Genomic DNA, 17901 nt, shown 5'->3' with positions numbered 1-17901 from the left:
AGAATAGCACTGTTTTTGTCCATTAAAATAATATCAAATTGATAAGATATACAGTGTAGACATTGTTAATGTTATACATTTTTTATTTTTCCTTTATTTAACTAGGCAAGTCAGTTAAGAACAAATTCTTATTTTCAATGACGGCCTTGCGGGTACTATTTAATGAAGCTGCCAGTTGAGGACTTGATGTGTCTGTTTCTCAAACTAGACACTCTAATGTACTTGTCCTCTTGCTCAGATGTGCAACGGGCCTCCCACTCTTTCTATTCTGGTTAGGGCCAGTTTGCACTGTTCTGTGAAGGGACACAGCTTTCTACGAGATCTGGAATAGCTTTAATTTCTCAGAACAAGAATATACTGACGAGTTTCAGAAATAAGTTATTTGTTTCTGGCCATTTTGAGCCTGTAATCGAACCCACAAATGCTGATGCTCGACTAGTCTAAAGAAGGACAGTTTTATTGCTTCTTTAATCAGAAAAAAAAAGAAATCAGGGGGGTGGCAGGGTAGCCTAGTGGTTAGAGCGTTGGACTAGTAATTGAAAGGTTGCAAGTTCGAATCCCCGAGCTGACAAGGTACAAATCTGTCGTTCTGCCCCTGAACAGGCAGTTAACCCACTGTTCCTAGGCCGTCATTGAAAATAAGAATTTGTTCTTGACTGACTTGCCTAGTAAAATAAAAAATAAATAAAAAAACAACTGTTTTCAGCTGTGCTAACATAGTTGCAAAAGAGTTTTCTAATGATCAATTAGCCTTTTAAAATGATGAACTTGGATTAGCTAACACAACGTGCCATTGGAACACAGGTGTGATGGTTAGGCCTCTGTACGCCTATATAGATATTCCATTTAAAAAATCTGCCGTTTCCAGCTACAAGTCATTGACAACATTAACAATGTCTACACTGTATTTCTGATCAATTTGATGTTATTTTAATGGTCAAATGTGATTTTTCCTTTAAAAAAAACAAGGACATTTCTAAGTGACCCTAAACTTTTGAACGGTAGTGTATACAGTTGAAGTTGGAAGTTTACATACACCTTAGCCAAATACATTTAAATTCAGTCCTTGCTTGCACACGCTTTTTCAGTTCTGCCGTCAAATTTTCTATAGGATTGAGATCAAGGCTTTGTGATGGCCACTCCAATACCTTGACTTTGTTGTCCTTAAGCCATTGTGCCACAACTTTGGAAGTATGCTTGGTGTCATTGTCCATTTGGAAGACCCATTTGTGACCAAGCTTTAACTTCCTGACAGATGTCTTGAGATGTTGCTTCGATATATCCACATTTTCCTTCACAAAATAGATGGCATCATGAGGCAGTGCACCGGTCCCTCCTGCAGCAAAGCACCCCCACAACATGATGCTGCCCCCCCCCCCTGCTTCACGGTTGGGCTGGTGTTCTTCGGCTTGCAAGCCTCCTCCTTTTTCCTCCAAACATAATGATGGTCATCAAGGCCAAACAGTTCCATTTTTGTTTCATCAGACCAGAGGACATTTCTCCAAAAAGTACGATCTTTGTCCCCATGTGTAGTTGCAAACCGTAGTCTGGCTTTTTACTGGCGGCTTTGGAGCAGTGGCTTCTTCGTTGCTGAGCGGCCTTTCAGGTTATGTCGATATAGGACTTGTTTTACTGTGGATATAGTAACTTTTCTACTGGTTTCCTCCAGCATCTTCACAAGGTCCTTTTGCTGTTGATCTGGGATTGATTTGCACTTTTCGCAGCAAAGTACATTCATCTCTAGGAGACAGAACACGTCTCCTTCTTGGCCTGTATGATGGCTGCGTGGTCCCATGGTGTTTATACCTTCGTACTGTTGTTTGTACAGATGGACGTGGTACTGTCAGGCATTTTGAAATTCCTCTCAGGAATGAACCAGACTTGTAGAGGTCTACAAAAAAAATCTGAGGTCTTGCCTGATTTCTTTTGATTTCCCCATGATTTCAAGCAAAAAGGCACTGAGTTTGAAGGTAGGCCTTGAAATACATCCACAGCTTCACCTCCAATTGACTCAAATGATGTCAATTAGCCTATCATAAGCTTCTAAAGCCATGACATTTTCTGGAATTTCCAAGCTGTCTAAAGGCATAGTCAACTTAGTGTATGTACGTTTCTGACCCACTGGAATTGTGATTAAGTGAAATAATCTGTAAACAATTGTTGGAAAAATGAGTTGGGTCATGCACAAAGTAGATATCCTAACCGGCTCGCCAAAACTATAATGTTTTAGCAAGAAATTTGTGGCGTGGTTGAAAAAGGAGTTTTAATGACTCCAACCTAAGTGCAAACTTCCGACTTCAACTGTACATTGTTTTATTTAACTAGGCAAGTCAGTTATGATAATTCTTATTTACAATGACGGCCTAACACTGGCCAAACCCTGACGACGCTGGACCAATTGTGCGCCGCCCTATGGGCCTCCCAATCACGGACGGTTGTTATACAGCCTGGATTCGACCCAGGGTGTTTATAGTGACACCTCTAGCACTGAGATGCAGTACCTTAGACCGCTGCGCCACTCGGGAGCCCTAATGCAAGTCATGAGATCACAAATTCGAAGGGCAGAAGTTGTGAATAATGTTGCATCTTTCTGAATGCCATGGGTATGGGGTATTTGATTTAGGCAGAGTGGAACATTTGACAGTTTGAGCAGTTTTACCTTACCGTTATTCAACAAGTGAATAGCTAGCTTTTCCCTCTGAGCTTTGAAAGATGTATTTACTGTAACTATATTGACATACACTGTATGTGACACATAGGAGTTGAATTGAATCTAATCAGATGGAGAAAAAAAAATCACAAACTCTAGGCTGTGAGCTATAGTATATCCAGTACAATACACAGCTCTCATTTCTTAAGTCTTGTTGAGGTATATGCTTTATTTGGTGAATCAATTACTGATTATAACAGCTGGACAGAAACCTACCAACTCTACCTGGCCTATGATGGTAGAATGATACACATCCTGATAACAATTATATTTTTTTACATTTTTAACATTAGCCGGCTATTGCCGTGGTCATTTTCAGAATTGTCCCCCCGAAAAGCTTGATGCAGTGAATACTACTGAATTATTTATTTATTTTGTTTTATGTCTATTTAGTTTTTTAATTTATTAATTTCATGTACTTTTGTAAAATGTTTAAATTTAAAATGTATTTTGCAATAACCCTTGAGGAAAAACTTAAATGTACATAAATACTTTTGTAAAAAGGATGTATTGGAATATGAACTGTAAAATCTGCCTTGTATATGGAGTGAATTAGTTTCTGTAACTATTAAAGCAGCCAATGAACTACACAGCCTGTCTCCCTTTTTCTTGTACAGACTTATTCGGCGGCAGGTAGCCTAGTGGTTACAGCGTTGGACTAATAACCGAAAGATTACAAGATCGAATCCTCAAATTGACAAGGTAAAAATCTGTTGTTTGGCCCCTGAACAAGGCAGTTAACCCACTGTTCCTAGGCCGTCATTGAAAATAAGAATTTGTTCTTAACTGACTTGCCTAGTTAAATAAAGGTTTTTAAAAATTGGGATGGTTAACATGAAAAATGTCATGTAAATGTATAATGGTCATGACTTAATAACAATGTCATAACTAGCCTAAACTAGACAATATTCTCAGAATGGTCTGTTGTATAGTAATCCCCAGGAGTTAATAAACCTTAGGACCACATATGTTCGAGAAGCAAAGCTCAAAGAACTGTTGTAGAAGTACTTCCTATAAGGAAACCACAACATAGACACCATGTCGGCCCCCATCCCCCTTAGAGATATGTAACTGTTGGTGAATGTAAACATCAGAGCACTGCAGGGAAATGCCTCCCACCTCATAAGCAGTCCATGACACACATGCTTGATAACCACAGAGATGACTAAATGGAAACTTCTTTTTTTTTTACACATGGCCAAATTTCCAGCTTTAACTCTTAATGTTTCATTTAAAACAATAAGTGGCCCGTCATAAAGTGTTAATCAACAGCCACTTCTTTTGTCACCCAAAAGCTCATACTAGTACATGATTGTAGGATGACTTGAAAGCTAAATTGTTGCAGCGAGACAGTGGTGCTGAAGACTAAGCTCCTCTTTCCTGTGAGTGAGGGACAACAGGAAGTGAGGTAAAGAACATATGTAGGTGGTCCACAAAGTGATCACAATAGAAAAGATTTCACATGAATTTGGATAGAAGGTGTTTGAATATCTACCTGCATGGGCTCTATGGGTAAGATCTCTCTATATCAGCTCAATAAAACTAATTAAAAACTAATTATAGCTCTATGCCTACTTCAAATAACATTTTATTGGTCACACACATATTTAACAGACATTGCGGGTGTAGTGAAATGCTTGTGTTCCTAGTTTCAACAGTGCAGTAGTATCTAACAATTCACAACAATACACATATCTAGAAGTAAAGAATGGAATTAAGAAATATATAAATGTTAGGACGAGCAATGTCAGAGTGGGATTGACTAAAATAGAATACAGTATATACATATAAGATGAGTAAAGCAGTATGTAAACATTATTAAAGTGACTAGTGTTCCAGTATTAAAGTGGCCAGTGATTCCATGCCTATGCTGTCGTGTCTTTGGCATCATTAAAAGTGAAGATTTATTATATCAAATCAATTCTCTAATTATTATTACGTGATTAAACTAATCATGTAAACGTAATTAACTAGGAAGTCAGGGCACTAAGGAAAATCTTCAGATTACCAAATTATAACTCTTCAGATATTTTAATATCTGATCAATTAGTCTTCTACTAATGAATTATTCTTTACCTCACACCAGTCTCAATCCAAACGTCGTAAATTGTTGGTTATCTCCGCGAACACAGCCTTTACTATGAATCATCTATACACCAATTGGCTTAATCATTTATTTACTAACTAAATAATCACAGAAATGCATAAACAAACAAACAGTAGATAGGTTGCTAACAAGGATAGGGAAGATTCCCCAATGGGCTAATCCAATATGATGGCTTGGTGGACAAAGGGAAGTGGGTGTGGACAGAAAGAGTGGGAAAGACAAAAGGGATCACTACACACAGTTGATAATTATATTTATTGAAATGCTAATCCTTTGCACATGAACACTCACTCATTTGGGAATAATTGCAATCGATATATATTTACACCCATGTGTCGTCGTGATCTCTTCGCATCCCAGGTTTACATAATTTCTAGCTGCAGACTAGTAATTAGTATCTAAGATTTGCTCTTATTCTGTAGGGATTGATAGTCTCAGAGTTGAACCATTTCCAGCCGTGTAGCCAATGCTCCACGTGGTATGGTTAGGAATTCAATAACTATTTGCAATCACAGCTCACGCGGGTGGGTTTGCTTAGTCTTGGTACTCAAACCTGTGCCACGTCAGTTTACACAGAGGTACGCATGGTCTGAAGAGGATTTCCTCGGGGGGGACAGTAGAAAAGGCAGTTCTATGATGCCTGATCATGTCTGTGCTCACGGGGGCGGGTCAATGACTTAGTTAAACTTTAAAGGGAATACAGTTCTATCACATTAAAGGCTTAACATCACATTACATCATTTCACAAATAGTTTCATCTTCAACTCATTCATTTTATACAAGAATTAGATGGAAACATCATAATTGAGAAATGTGCACATTCAGAGATATACAGTTGAGGACGGAAGTTTACAAACACTTAGGTTGGAGTCATTAAAACTTGTTTTTCAACCACTCCACTAATTTCTTGTTAACGAACTATAGTTTTGGCAAGTCGGTTAGGACATTTACTTTGTGCATGACACAAGTCATTTTTCCAACAATTGTTTGCAGACAGATTATTTCACTTATAATTCATTGTATCACAATTCCAGTGGGTCAGAAGTTTACATACACTAAGATGACTGTGCCTTTAAACAGCTTGGAAAATTCCAGAAAATTATGTCATGGCTTTAGAAGCTTCTGATAAATTATGTCAATTAGCCTATCAGAAGCTTCTAAAGACATGACATCATTTGAGTCAATTGGAGGTGTACCTGTGGATGTATTTCAAGGCCTACCTTCAAACTCAGTGCCTTTTTGCTTGACATCATGGGAAAATCATAAGAAATCTGCCAAGACCCCAGAAAAACAATTGTGGACCTCCACAAGTCTGATTCATCCTTGGGTGGAATTTCCAAACGCCTGACAGTACCACGTTCATCTGTACAAACAATAGTACACAAGTATAAACACCATGGGACCAAGCAGCCATCATACCGCCCAGGAAGGAGACGAGTTCTGTCTCCAAGAGATGAACGTACTTTGCTGCGAAAAGTGCAAATCAATCCCAGAACAACAGCAAAGGACCCTGTGAAGATGCTGGAGGAAACAGGTACAAAAGTATCCATATCCACAGTAAAACAAGTCCTATGTCAACATAACCTGAAATGTCGCTCAGCAAGGAGAAGCCACTTCTCAAAAACCGCCATAAAAAAAGCCAGACTACGGTTTGCAACTGCACATGGGGACAAAGATCGTACTTTTTAGGAAAGCCCTGACCTCAATCTTATTGAAAATTTGTGGGCAGAACTGAAAAAGCGTGTGCGAGCAAGGAGGCCTACAAACCTGACTCAGTTACATCAGCTCTGTCAGGAGGAATGGGCCAAAATTCACCCAACTTATTGTGGAAAGCGCATGGAAGGCTACCCAAAATGTTTGACCCAAGTTTGACCAAATACTAATTGAGAGTATGTAAAGTTCGGACCCGCTGGGAATGTGGTGAAAGAAACAAAACCTGAAATAAATCATTCTCTTTACTATTATTCTGAAATTTCACATTCTTAAAATAAAGTGATGATCCTAACTGACCTAAGACAGGGAATTTTTACTCTGATTAATTGTCAGAAATGGTGAAAAACTGAGTTTAAATGTATTTGGCTAAGGTGTATGTAAACTTCCGACTTCAACTGTAGTTATGTGTGTTTCCTGTCTTCTCTGAGGTCACCAAATGAAACACGCTTGTCATACCCGTCCCTTAACCTCTCTAGGGTACGTGGGACGGTAGCGTCCCACCTCGTCAACAGCCAGTGAAACTGCAGGGCGCCAAATTCAAATCAACAGAAATCCCATAGCTAATATTCCTCAAACAGACATGTATTTTACACCACTTTAAAGATACACTTGTTGTAAATCCAGTCACAGTGTCCAATTTCAAAAAGGCTTTACGACGAAAGCAAACCAAACGATTACGTTAGGTCAGAGCCAAGTCACAAAAAAACACAGCCATTTTTCCAGCAAAAGAGAGGAGTCACAAAAAGCAGAAATATAGATAAAATTAATCACTAACCTTTGATAATCTTCATCAGATGACACTCATAAGACTTCATGTTACACAATACATGTATGTTTTGTTCGGTAAAGTTCATATTTCTATCCCAAAAATTAGAGTTTACATTGGCGCGTTATGTTCAGTATTTCCAAAACATCCGGTGATTTTGCAGAGAGCCACATGAACTTATAGAAATACTCATAATAAACATTGCTAAAACATACAACTTGTGCATGGAATTTTAGATCCACTTCTCCTTAATGCAACCGCTGTGTCAGATTTTTTTTTAAACTTTACGGAAAACCAATGCAATAATCTGAGTACGGCGCTCAGACGACAAATCAAGCCAAACAGATATCCGCCATGTTGGAGTCAACAGAAGTCAGAAAAAACATTATATATACAGTGCCTTGCGAAAGTATTCGGCCCCCCTGAATCCAATCGAGAATCTGTGGAAAGAACTAAAAACTGCTGTTCACAAATGCTCTCCATCCAACCTCACTGAGCTCGAGCTGTTTTGCAAGGAGGAATGGGAAAAAATTTCAGTCTCTCGATGTGCAAAACTGATAGAGACATACCCCAAGTGACTTACAGCTGTAATCGCAGCAAAAGGTGGCGCTAAAAAGTATTAACTTAAGGGGGCTGAATAATTTTGCACGCCCAATTTTTCAGTTTTTGATTTGTTAAAAAAGTTTGAAATATCCAATAAATGTCGTTCCACTTCATGATTGTGTCCCACTTGTTGTTGATTCTTCACAAAAAAATACAGTTTTATATCTTTATGTTTGAAGCCTGAAATGTGGCAAAAGGTCGCAAAGTTCAAGGGGGCCGAATACTTTCGCAAGGCACTGTATATATTCAATTACTTTTGATGATCTTCATCAGAATGCACTCACAGGAATCCCAGTTCCACAATAAATGTTTGTTTTGTTCGACAATGTCCATCATTTATGTCCAAATAGCTCCTTTTGTTAACGCGTTCAATTCACAAATCCAAACTCACGACACGCGGGCAGGTCCAGAAGAAAAGTCATATTACAATTTGTAGAAACATGTCAAACGATGTATAGAATCAATCTTTAGGATGTTTTTAACATAAATCTTCACTAATGTTCCAACCGGGGAATTCCTTTGTCGGTAGAAATGCAATGGAACAGAACTCGCTCTCACGTGAATGCGTGAGACTGAGCTCGTGCCTCTCTGGCAGACCTCTGACTCAATCCCCTCTCATTCGCCCCCATTTCACAGTAGAAGCCTCAAACAAGGTTCTAAATACTGTTGACATCTAGTGGAAGCCTTAGGAAGTGCAATATGACCCCATAGACACTGTGCAGGCTAAGAGTTGAAAAACTACAAACCTCAGATTTCCCACTTCCTGGTAGGATTTTTTCCCAGGTTTTTTCCTGCCATATGAGTTCTGTTATACTCACAGACATCATTCAAACTGTTTTAGAAACTTCAGAGTGTTTTCTATCCAAATCTACCACATGCATATTCTAGCTTTTATGGCTGAGTAGCAGGCAGTTTAATTTGGGCACGCTTTTCATCCAAAATTCCCAAAGCTGCCCCCTAAGTTAAGTGTCCACGGACCATTCCCACCTTCTCAGAAGTGGACATTTTGTTTCATTTTCCCATTTTGGGGATTTAGGGGTTTGGCCATGTGAAATCCTTTGTTCACTCTGTGGTCTCTCTGCATGAAAAGGGGAAGAGAGTCTCCGCCAGGAATTACGACCTGAGATGACCGAACCTGGGTGTAGGAGAGACAGAGAGGGGGAAGCCCCGATCTATACCCAGAAAGGGACACGTCATGACAATGTATATAGGGCAGCTACTAAGGTGCAGGGTTGAGTAACCGGGTGGTAGCTGGCTAGTGATGGCTATTTAACAGTCTGATGGCCTTGAGATAGAAGATGTTTTTCAGTCTCTTGGTCCCAGCTTTGATGAACCTGTACTGACCTTTGCCTTCTGGATGATAGCGGGTAGAACAGGCCGTGGCTTAGGTAGTTGATGTCCTTGATGATCTTTTTGGCCTTCCTGTGACATTGGGTGCTGGAGGGCAGGCTGTGTGCCCCCGGTGATGCGTTGGGCAGACTGCACCACCCTCTGGAGAGCCTTGCGGTTGCTGGTGCCGTAGCAGGCAGTGATACAGCCCGACAGGATGCTCTCTATCGTGCCCCTGTAAAAGTTTGAGGTTCTTAGGGGCCAAGCCAAATTTCTTCAGCCTCCTGAGGTGTTTGTGTGGGTAGACCATTTCAGATCATCAGTGATGTGTACGCTGATGAACTTGAAGCTTTCCACCTTCTCCACTGTGGTCCCATCGATGTGGATGGGGACTTTAGAACAACTTCTTGCTCATCATTTCACATTTTTGCTCGATTCCTCAGATGAAGGCAATGTGCGCACTCAAAAGAACAATGTCATATGTGAATACAAGCAACAATCACACAGAAACCTCCCTCATCAACAACGTAACAAGACCTTCAAATATAATCAATTATCTTGATAATACATCCTCAACAGATCCTATAGTAGGTGAGTCATATAATCATATGTCATGTGAGATGTTTACTGATGGCGGTTTCTCATGCTGTGATGTAACGGTGAACATGTCTTTTCTCAGATGGTGTCAAATTTAATGGGATGTTCTACATTTTAATCAGTATTTCTGGGTTTACTGTTACCATTGTCCTTTTACTGGCCATTCTGTGGACAATGAAGTAAGTTTATAGCTCAACTACTTGTTAACATATCAAACGTGTACCTTTCCTTAATACAGTATCAGCGGCGGATGTGTTTATTCCATACTGGATGCAGTAATATACAGTACAACTAACTTTCTTCATACCCTTTCCAGGTATCGCACTTTGATTCACACCATTCAAGAGCTGCAGGGTGTTGAGGGTCTATTGGGCAGAGCTCCTCCATCCAACCCCCCAGCTCTAAGTCCCCTAACCCTGAGGAAGTGTCTAGTGCGTGAGACTAGAAGCCCACTAGAGCTTGTGTCTGTCACTCTGGGACAGGAGTATCAGAACACTAGCTCGCCCACTCCCCTGCTCAGGCAGACAACCAAGTCAGCTTCTAGGTCTCTCTGGAGACCACAGCAAACGGTAAACTCAGGTTGAAGAAAAAGCTACAGGGTAAAATAACATTCTCATACTTAAATCTAGCTGTAGAATGTTGTAACAGCGTGGACTTAATTTCCCAGGGTTCCTGCTTCAACACATCAGGGCTGGGCATGCAGCAACTCATCAAAGCAGGGAGGGAAGGGGTGTACTACAAGGCTAAGATGACGCATGGCACCTGCAAGGGTCACTCCATTGTCACCTGCAAGATGACCAAAGAGGGTAATGTCAAATCCACCAAGCTTACTACTAAACTCAGCTAAAAAAGTAACATCCCTTTTTCAGGACCCTGTCTTTCAAAGATAATTTGTAAAAATCCAAATAACTTCACAGATCTTCATTGTAAAGGCTTTAAACACTGTTTCCTATGCTTGTTCAATGAATCATAAACAATTAATGAACAAGCACCTGTGGAATGGTCATTAAGACACTAACAGCTTACAGACAGGAGTCAATTAAGGTCACAGTTATGAAAACTTAGGACACTAAAGAGGCCTTTCTACTGACTCTGAAAAACACCAAAAGAAAGATGGCCAGGGTCCCTGCTCAACTGCGTGAATGTGCCTTAGGCATGCTGCAAGGAGGCATGAGGACTGCGGATGTGGCCAGGGCAATAAATTGCAATGTCCATACTGTGAGACGCCTACGACAGCGCTACAGGGAGACAGGACGGACAGCTGATCGTCCTTGCAGTGGCAGACCACGTGTAACAACACCTCACCAGACATCACCGGCAACAACGTCGCCTATGGGCACAAACCCACTGTCACTGGACCAGACAGGACTGGCAAAAAGTGCTCTTCACCGATGAGTCGCGGTTTTCTCTCACCAGAGGTGATTGTCGGATTCGCGTTTATTGTCGAAGGAATGATCGTTACACCGAGGCCTGTACTCTGGAGCGGGATCGATTTGGAGGTGGAGGGTCCGTCATGGTCTGGGACGGTGTGTCACAGCATCATCGGACTGAGCTTGATGTCATTGCAGGCAATCTCAACGCTGTGCGTTATAGGGAAGACATCCTCCTCCCTAATGTGGTAGCCTTCCTGCAGGCTCATTCTGTCATGACCCTCCAGCATGACAATGCCACCAGCCATACTGCTCATTCTGTGCGTGATTTCCTGCTAGACAGGAATGTCTTGGTGGAAGAGTAGGGTAACATCTCACAGCAATAACTGGCAAATCTGTTGCAGTCCATGAGGAGGAGATGCGCTGCAGTACCTAATGCAGCTGGTGGCCACACCAGATACTGACTGTTATTATTTATTTTGACCCTCCCTTTGTTCATGGTCACATTATTCCATTTCTGTTAGTCACTTGTCTGTGGAACTTGTTCAGTTTATGTCTCAGTTGTTGAATCTTGTTATGTTCATACAAATATTTACACATGTTAAGTTTGCTGAAAATAAACACAGTTGACAGTTTGAGGACGTTTATTTTTTTGTTAGACAATACCAAAAAGACAATGCACTGTACACCTCACAATAATACATGTACCAATCACAGCCCTCACCATCAGAGGTTTACTGTTTGAAATGCACCCAGGAGCTTATACCTACCAAAACAGTTGATAAGCGTGGTTTGTTCTCTGTAGGGGTTACCCACAGGAGGGTAGCCAGAGAGGTGAACATCATGAGGAAGCTGGGTACCCACAAGAACGTGCTGCAGCTGCTAGACTGGAACATCACACAGGGTAAGAGTCACAGACTCGTTTATTAAGCATTCATTGTTTCTGAAATTTGGACCATGGCAAAAAGTTATACACTAAGGTGGTGTTGTGTGTGTTTCATTTTCCTTTACTCCAGCTCCTTACATGCTGATCCTGGAGTCGGTGAGCAGTGGGACCCTGCGCAGTTTCCTGCAAGTGAATCAACACCAACTGAGCAGAGACAGTGATCTGCAAAAGCACTTCACCACAGCAGCATATCACATTGCCCATGCAATGAGACACCTGCACTCTAAAATGGTACATTAGAATCATTTGAAAAATCCATCAACAATGTCATATATTTCACTTTTGCCTGTGGTCACCACACATACATATTTGACTACAGTCCCCATAATCTCTGTTGCACAATTGTTCATACTACAGGTGGTGCACTGTGACCTAGCCCTGAGGAACATCATGGTTAACCATTTCCCCAGAGAGGTGAAGCTGGCGGAGTTTGGACTGGCCCAAGACCTGACTCTTTTGAGCAGCCGTCGCAGCAGCCACAAAGGAGACCACTTGGTGAGGAGGACTGTCTTGGAGTCACCCAGATGTTGTGACCAGAGCATAATTTAACTTGGCTGTTCTTATTTGGTTCTGTTCGTAGCAAAAAGTGCCCCTGCGTTGGTATCCCCCAGAGTTCTTCAGAAACAACTACTACAGCTTCAAAGGGGATGTCTGGGCATTTGGCATTGTGCTGTGGGAGATGCAAACATTTGGTAAAATGGAAAGAGCACCTGAGATTAACTGAGAAAAATGTATTCACTAACGTATTATTAATGAATTTTCATTTTTTAGGGGTATATCAATTCAAGGGTTTTTCCTTATTTTTACTATTTTCTACATTGTAGATGTTTAACTTTGCTGTTTCACAAAAGTTTTGAAAATATATCAATTTTACAGACACAGTATATTTTACATTTGTGATCTTGTTGTTATTAGTCCCACCCTTCAGCTCCATTCAACCCCTCCCATCTAGCTCTTAACACCATCCATACTGGATTTCCATTTGCCATGTATTTTTTAACAGTGCTGTAATGATTTGTCTTAATCTTAGGGACCTTACCATATCCCAACCTGGAGACTTTAGAGTTGGTGGTGCGCTACATCTGCTCTGGACACAGGAACTCAGAACCAGAGACATGTAGGCCAGAGATGTGAGTAATTATCCCCCTTCAGATACTTTTTTTACATGGAATATTTCCAGGCATATCTGACTGCTCATGTGTATTTGCATGATACTGGTGCGCTAGTAAACTTAGCAAAAGAAAGAAATGTCCCTTTTTCAGGACCCTGTCTTTCAAAGATAATTCATAAAAATCCTAATAACTTCACAGATCATTGTAAAGGGTTTAAACACTGTTTCCCAATTAATGAACATGCACCTGTGGAACGGTCATTAAGACACTAACAGCTTACAGACGGTAGGCAATTAAGGTCACAGTTATGAAAACTTAGGACACTAAAGAGGCCTTTCTAATGACTGAAAAACACCAAAAGAAAGATGGCCAGGGTCTCTGCTCGTCTGCGTGAACGTGCCTTAGGCATGCTGCAAGGAGGCATGAGGACTGCAGATGTGGCCAGAGCAATAAATTGCAATGTCCTTACTGTGAGACGCCTAAAACAGCGCTACAGGGAGGCAGGATGGACAGCCGATCGTCCTCGCAGTGGCAGACCACGTGTAACAGCACCTGCACAGGATCGGTACATCCTAACATCACACCTGCGGGACAGGTACAGGATGGCAACAACAACTGCCTGAGTTACACCAGTGTTTATGCCACATATCCCTTTCCTTCTAGACTGCAGATGATGAAGGACTGCTGGCTGGAGCCCTACACCCAAAGGCCCTCCTTCAACGACATAGTCAGTGTCCTGGAGAACATCCTGGAGGATGATGCAGTGAGTGTGGCGTTTTCAGTTACCGTTCCCCTTGCATCTCCCATCCTTCTCTGTTGTAAAAACGTATTTAAGAGGCAATCTAGGCATGCAAAATGTTACCTTTCCATGCAGTAATTTGTGTTTGTATATTGTCTGCAGGATTACATCAAAGTGAACAACAGACTAGCCAATGTTGGATATGGCGACCAAGATCAAGTCTGCCTTACTCTCCTTCATGACGACTGAATATGTGTAGAGAGGAAGAGGTGAAGCCTCAGTATATAGATCATCTTTGATATGTGCAAGTTACTTCATGCATAACATGTTTGGATGTGCATGTTTGCAAAATCTGCTTTTTCTTGTACTTAGGGAAGTAGGTCTACTACAATGACCTTACACTGAGTGGACAAAACATTAGGAACAGCTACTTAATATTAAGTTGCACTTCCTTTTGCTCTCAGAACAGCCTCAATTCATCGGGGCATGGACTACAAGGTGTCAAAAGCATTCCACATGGATGCTGGCCCATGTTCACTCCAATGCTTCCCACAGTTGTGTCAAGTTGGCTGGATGTCCTTTGGGTGGTGGACCATTTTTGATACACACAGGAAACTGTTGAGAGTGAAAAACCCAGCAGTGTTGCAGTTCTTGAGACACTCAAACCGGTGCGCCTGGCACCTACTACCATACCCTGTTCATAGGCACTTAAATCTTTTGTCTTGCCCATTCACCCATTCACAGAATAGCACACATACACAATCCATGTCTCACTTGTCAAGGCTTAAAAATTCTTCTTTAACATGTCTTCTCCCATTCAGCTATACTGATTGAAGTGGATTTAACAAGTGAAATCAATCAGATCACAGCTTTCACCTGGTTCAACTCCAGGTGTCATAAATGCATGACCCTCCCCTTGTACTGTAAAGTAAATGGAATTAACTAAAATAATAATAACTTTAGTGACCCTGTGTTTATAAATGTGGATATCAACTTTGCCACTTCTGCATGTTTTTGTGGCACAGTTGGTGCCATGCAGGGCTACGGGCCAGAAGGTTGAGGATTCGCTGACAACCACAGAAGAGCTCACTCTCCCTGCCTGTTTCGTTACTTCAAGATCAAAGCCGGTTGCAGACAATGATCAGCTAGGGGGAATCAGATTTTCAACATTTTGATGCCATATTTTATCATATAAAATACACTGCTCAAAAAAATAACGGGAACACTAAAATAACACATCCTAGATCTGAATGAATGAAATATTCTTATTAAATACTTTTTTCTTTACATAGTTGAATGTGCTGACAACAAAATCACACAAAAATTATCAATGGAAATCAAATTTATCAACCCATGGAGGTCTGGATTTGGAGTCACACTCAAAATTAAAGTGAAAAACCACACTACAGGCTGATCCAACTTTGATGTAATGTCCTTAAAACAAGTCAAAATGAGGCTCAGTAGTGTGTGTGGCCTCCACAATGCCTGGGCATGCTCCTGATGAGGTGGCGGATGGTCTCCTGAGGGTTCTCCTCCCAGACCTGGACTAAAGCATCTGCCAACTCCTGGACAGTCTGTGGTAGTCTGTGGTGCAACGTGGATGGAGCGAGACATGATGTCCCAGATGTGCTCAATTGGATTCAGGTCTGGGGAACGGTCCATAGCATCAAAGTCCATAGCATCAATGCCTTCCTCTTGCAGGAACTGCTGACACACTCCAGACACATGAGGTCTAGCATGGCACCAGCATATGGTCTCACAAGGGGTCTGAGGATCTCATCTCGGTACCTAATGGCAGTCAGGCTACCTCTGGCGAGCACATGGAGGGCTGTGCGGCCCCCCAAAGAAATGCCACCCCACACCATGACTGACCCACCACCAAACCGGTCATGCTGGAAGATGTTGCAGGCAGCAGAACGTTCTCCACGGCGTCTCCAAACTCTGTCACGTCTGTCACATGTGCTCAGTGTGAACCTGCTTTCATCTGTGAAGAGCACAGGGCGCCAGTGGCGAATTTGTCAATCTTGGTGTTCTCTGGCAAATGCCAAACCTCCTGCACGGTGTTGGGCTGTAAGCACAACACCCACCTGTGGACGTCGGGCCCTCATACCACCCTCATGGAGTCTGTTTCTGACCGTTTGAGCAGACACATGCACATTTGTGGCCTGCTGGAGGTCATTTTGCAGGGCTCTGGCAGTGCTCCTCCTGCTCCTCCTTGCACAAAGGCGGAGGTAGCGGTCCTGCTGCTGGGTTGTTGCCCTCCTACGGCCTCATCCACATCTCCTGATGTACTGGCCTGTCTCTTGGTAGCGCCTCCATGCTCTGGACACTACGCTGACAGACACAGCAAACCTTCTTGCCACAGCTCGCATTGATGTGCCATCCTGGATGAGCTGCACTACCTGAGCCACTTGTGTGGGTTGTAGACTCCGTCTCATGCTACCACTAGAGTGAAAGTACCGGCAGCATTCAAAAGTGACCAAAACATCAGCCAGGAAGCATAGGAACTGAGAAGTGGTCTGTGGTCACCACCTGCAGAACCACTCCTTTATTGGGGGTGTCTTGCTAATTGCCTATAATTTCCACCTGTTGTCTATTCCATTTGCACAACAGCATGTGAAATGTATTGTCAATCAGTGTTGCTTCCTAAGTGGACAGTTTGATTTCACAGAAGTGTGATTGACTTGGAGTTACATTGTGTTGTTTAAGTGTTCCCTTTATTTTTTTGAGCAGTGTATATGCAACAAATCTTCCACCAACAGATTTATGTGCCAATGCACCACACAACCAAAACAAAACATACCGACTTCGGGTCTTCAATATCACGGTTTTCATTTTCAACACAACAACAAATATACTGTCTCAACAAACAGAAAACACATCCCTTCCTACCTTAGGCTTACCAAGTATCAAAGGCTTGGCTTGACAATCTCTTAATGTCATTAAACTTTTTAGTCTCTTTCCAATTATAAAATTGCAGCTGGACAGTTTGGATTGATTGATTGATTGTATTTGTCAGTAAAAAAAACCCACATATACAGTATAAACAAATCATTGTAAAAGTGACTGGGATTGCACAATAAAGTCAGGGACTAATTTCCATTGTGGCCCCTACATTTGCTGCAGCATATGCTAGTAATATATGGACTAAATGCACATCTAATTTACACATCTCCATCTGACTTTCGGGGGTCAACCAATTTTTTTATTGTAAATATTATTTTTGATTTATTTTAGCTGTATAGTTTTAAAACAGAATACCACTTGCATATTGTTGCTTTAAATCATTGTGCACCGGAGCACTATGTCATTGTCTTTCTCTCTCTCCATCAATTCCATTCAAATTGCATCCAAAATAGATAATCCTGTTCAAAAAGTATATATATATATATCCTAGCCTACCTCTTTCAGCTAATAATTTCAGATAATAAATTAAATATTTAGCTCATGAATGATGGGCGATAAATAAGCTTCTAACTCATAGCCTCTGTCTCTTACACACCATGTGCTCTGCTGGCCTTTCTCCTTAAAAAACGCTTCTTTGCTCTTGGAATCCCAGGAAAAGCTGGACTACAATAGCTTGCTGGAAGAATTTATTTTTAGCATCTCTTATACTAATAGACTGTTGGAAGAAGGATGCAAGCTCTTGTTTGCTGAATGTCACTCCCTGATCTGTTTCACCTGTCCTTGTGATTGTCTCCACCCCCCTCCAGGTGTCGCCCATCTTCCCCATTATCCCCTGTGTATTTATTCATGTGTTCTCTGTTTGTCTGTTGCCAGTTTGTTTCATTTGTGAAGTCAACCAGTGTTTTGTCTCAGCTCAGCTTTCCCCAGTCTCTCATTTTCCTCACCCTCCTAGTTTTGACCCTTGCCTGTCCTGATTCTGAGCCCGCCTGCCCCTGACCTTGC

The 17901-nt window shown here is 41.6% G+C and overlaps 1 protein-coding gene across 2 annotated transcripts; it reads left to right on the top strand.

Annotated features, from left to right (window-relative positions):
- Positions 1 to 3700: 3700 nt before the first annotated feature.
- LOC112259332 (fibroblast growth factor receptor homolog 1) lies at positions 3701 to 15203 on the top strand. 2 transcript variants are annotated; one of them, XM_024434048.2, is made up of 13 exons: positions 3701 to 4222; positions 9672 to 9819; positions 9908 to 10004; positions 10142 to 10394; positions 10493 to 10631; positions 12001 to 12099; positions 12212 to 12372; positions 12499 to 12636; positions 12722 to 12833; positions 13172 to 13271; positions 13917 to 14016; positions 14155 to 14261; positions 15018 to 15203. In XM_024434048.2, the coding sequence occupies exons 2-12, from the start codon at positions 9672 to 9674 to the stop codon at positions 14239 to 14241; spliced, it is 1434 nt and encodes a 477-aa protein (XP_024289816.1). In that variant the 5' UTR covers positions 3701 to 4222; the 3' UTR covers positions 14242 to 14261; positions 15018 to 15203. The 2 variants fall into 2 exon arrangements, with proteins under 2 accessions (XP_024289816.1, XP_024289814.1); XM_024434046.2 differs by lacking the exon at positions 15018 to 15203 and having other exon boundaries at positions 14155 to 14488.
- The last annotated feature ends 2698 nt before the right edge of the window (positions 15204 to 17901 follow it).

The sequence above is a fragment of the Oncorhynchus tshawytscha genome, linkage group LG09 (genome assembly GCF_018296145.1).
Source record: "Oncorhynchus tshawytscha isolate Ot180627B linkage group LG09, Otsh_v2.0, whole genome shotgun sequence".
Lineage (NCBI taxonomy): Eukaryota > Metazoa > Chordata > Actinopteri > Salmoniformes > Salmonidae > Oncorhynchus > Oncorhynchus tshawytscha.
The sequence above is the reverse complement of the archived record's forward strand: the minus strand, read 5'-3'. Positions and strand labels throughout refer to the sequence as shown.

Bases quoted from the DNA above. Each gene is read 5' to 3' on its own strand.
- LOC112259332 (XM_024434048.2), top strand. From the start codon at position 9,672: ATGAAGGCAATGTGCGCACTCAAAAGAACAATGTCATATGTGAATACA. The intron at 12,637-12,721 runs GTGAGGAGGACT...TTCTGTTCGTAG, and splicing joins GCCACAAAGGAGACCACTTG to CAAAAAGTGCCCCTGCGTTG. The intron at 13,272-13,916 runs GTGAGTAATTAT...CTTTCCTTCTAG, and splicing joins GAGACATGTAGGCCAGAGAT to ACTGCAGATGATGAAGGACT.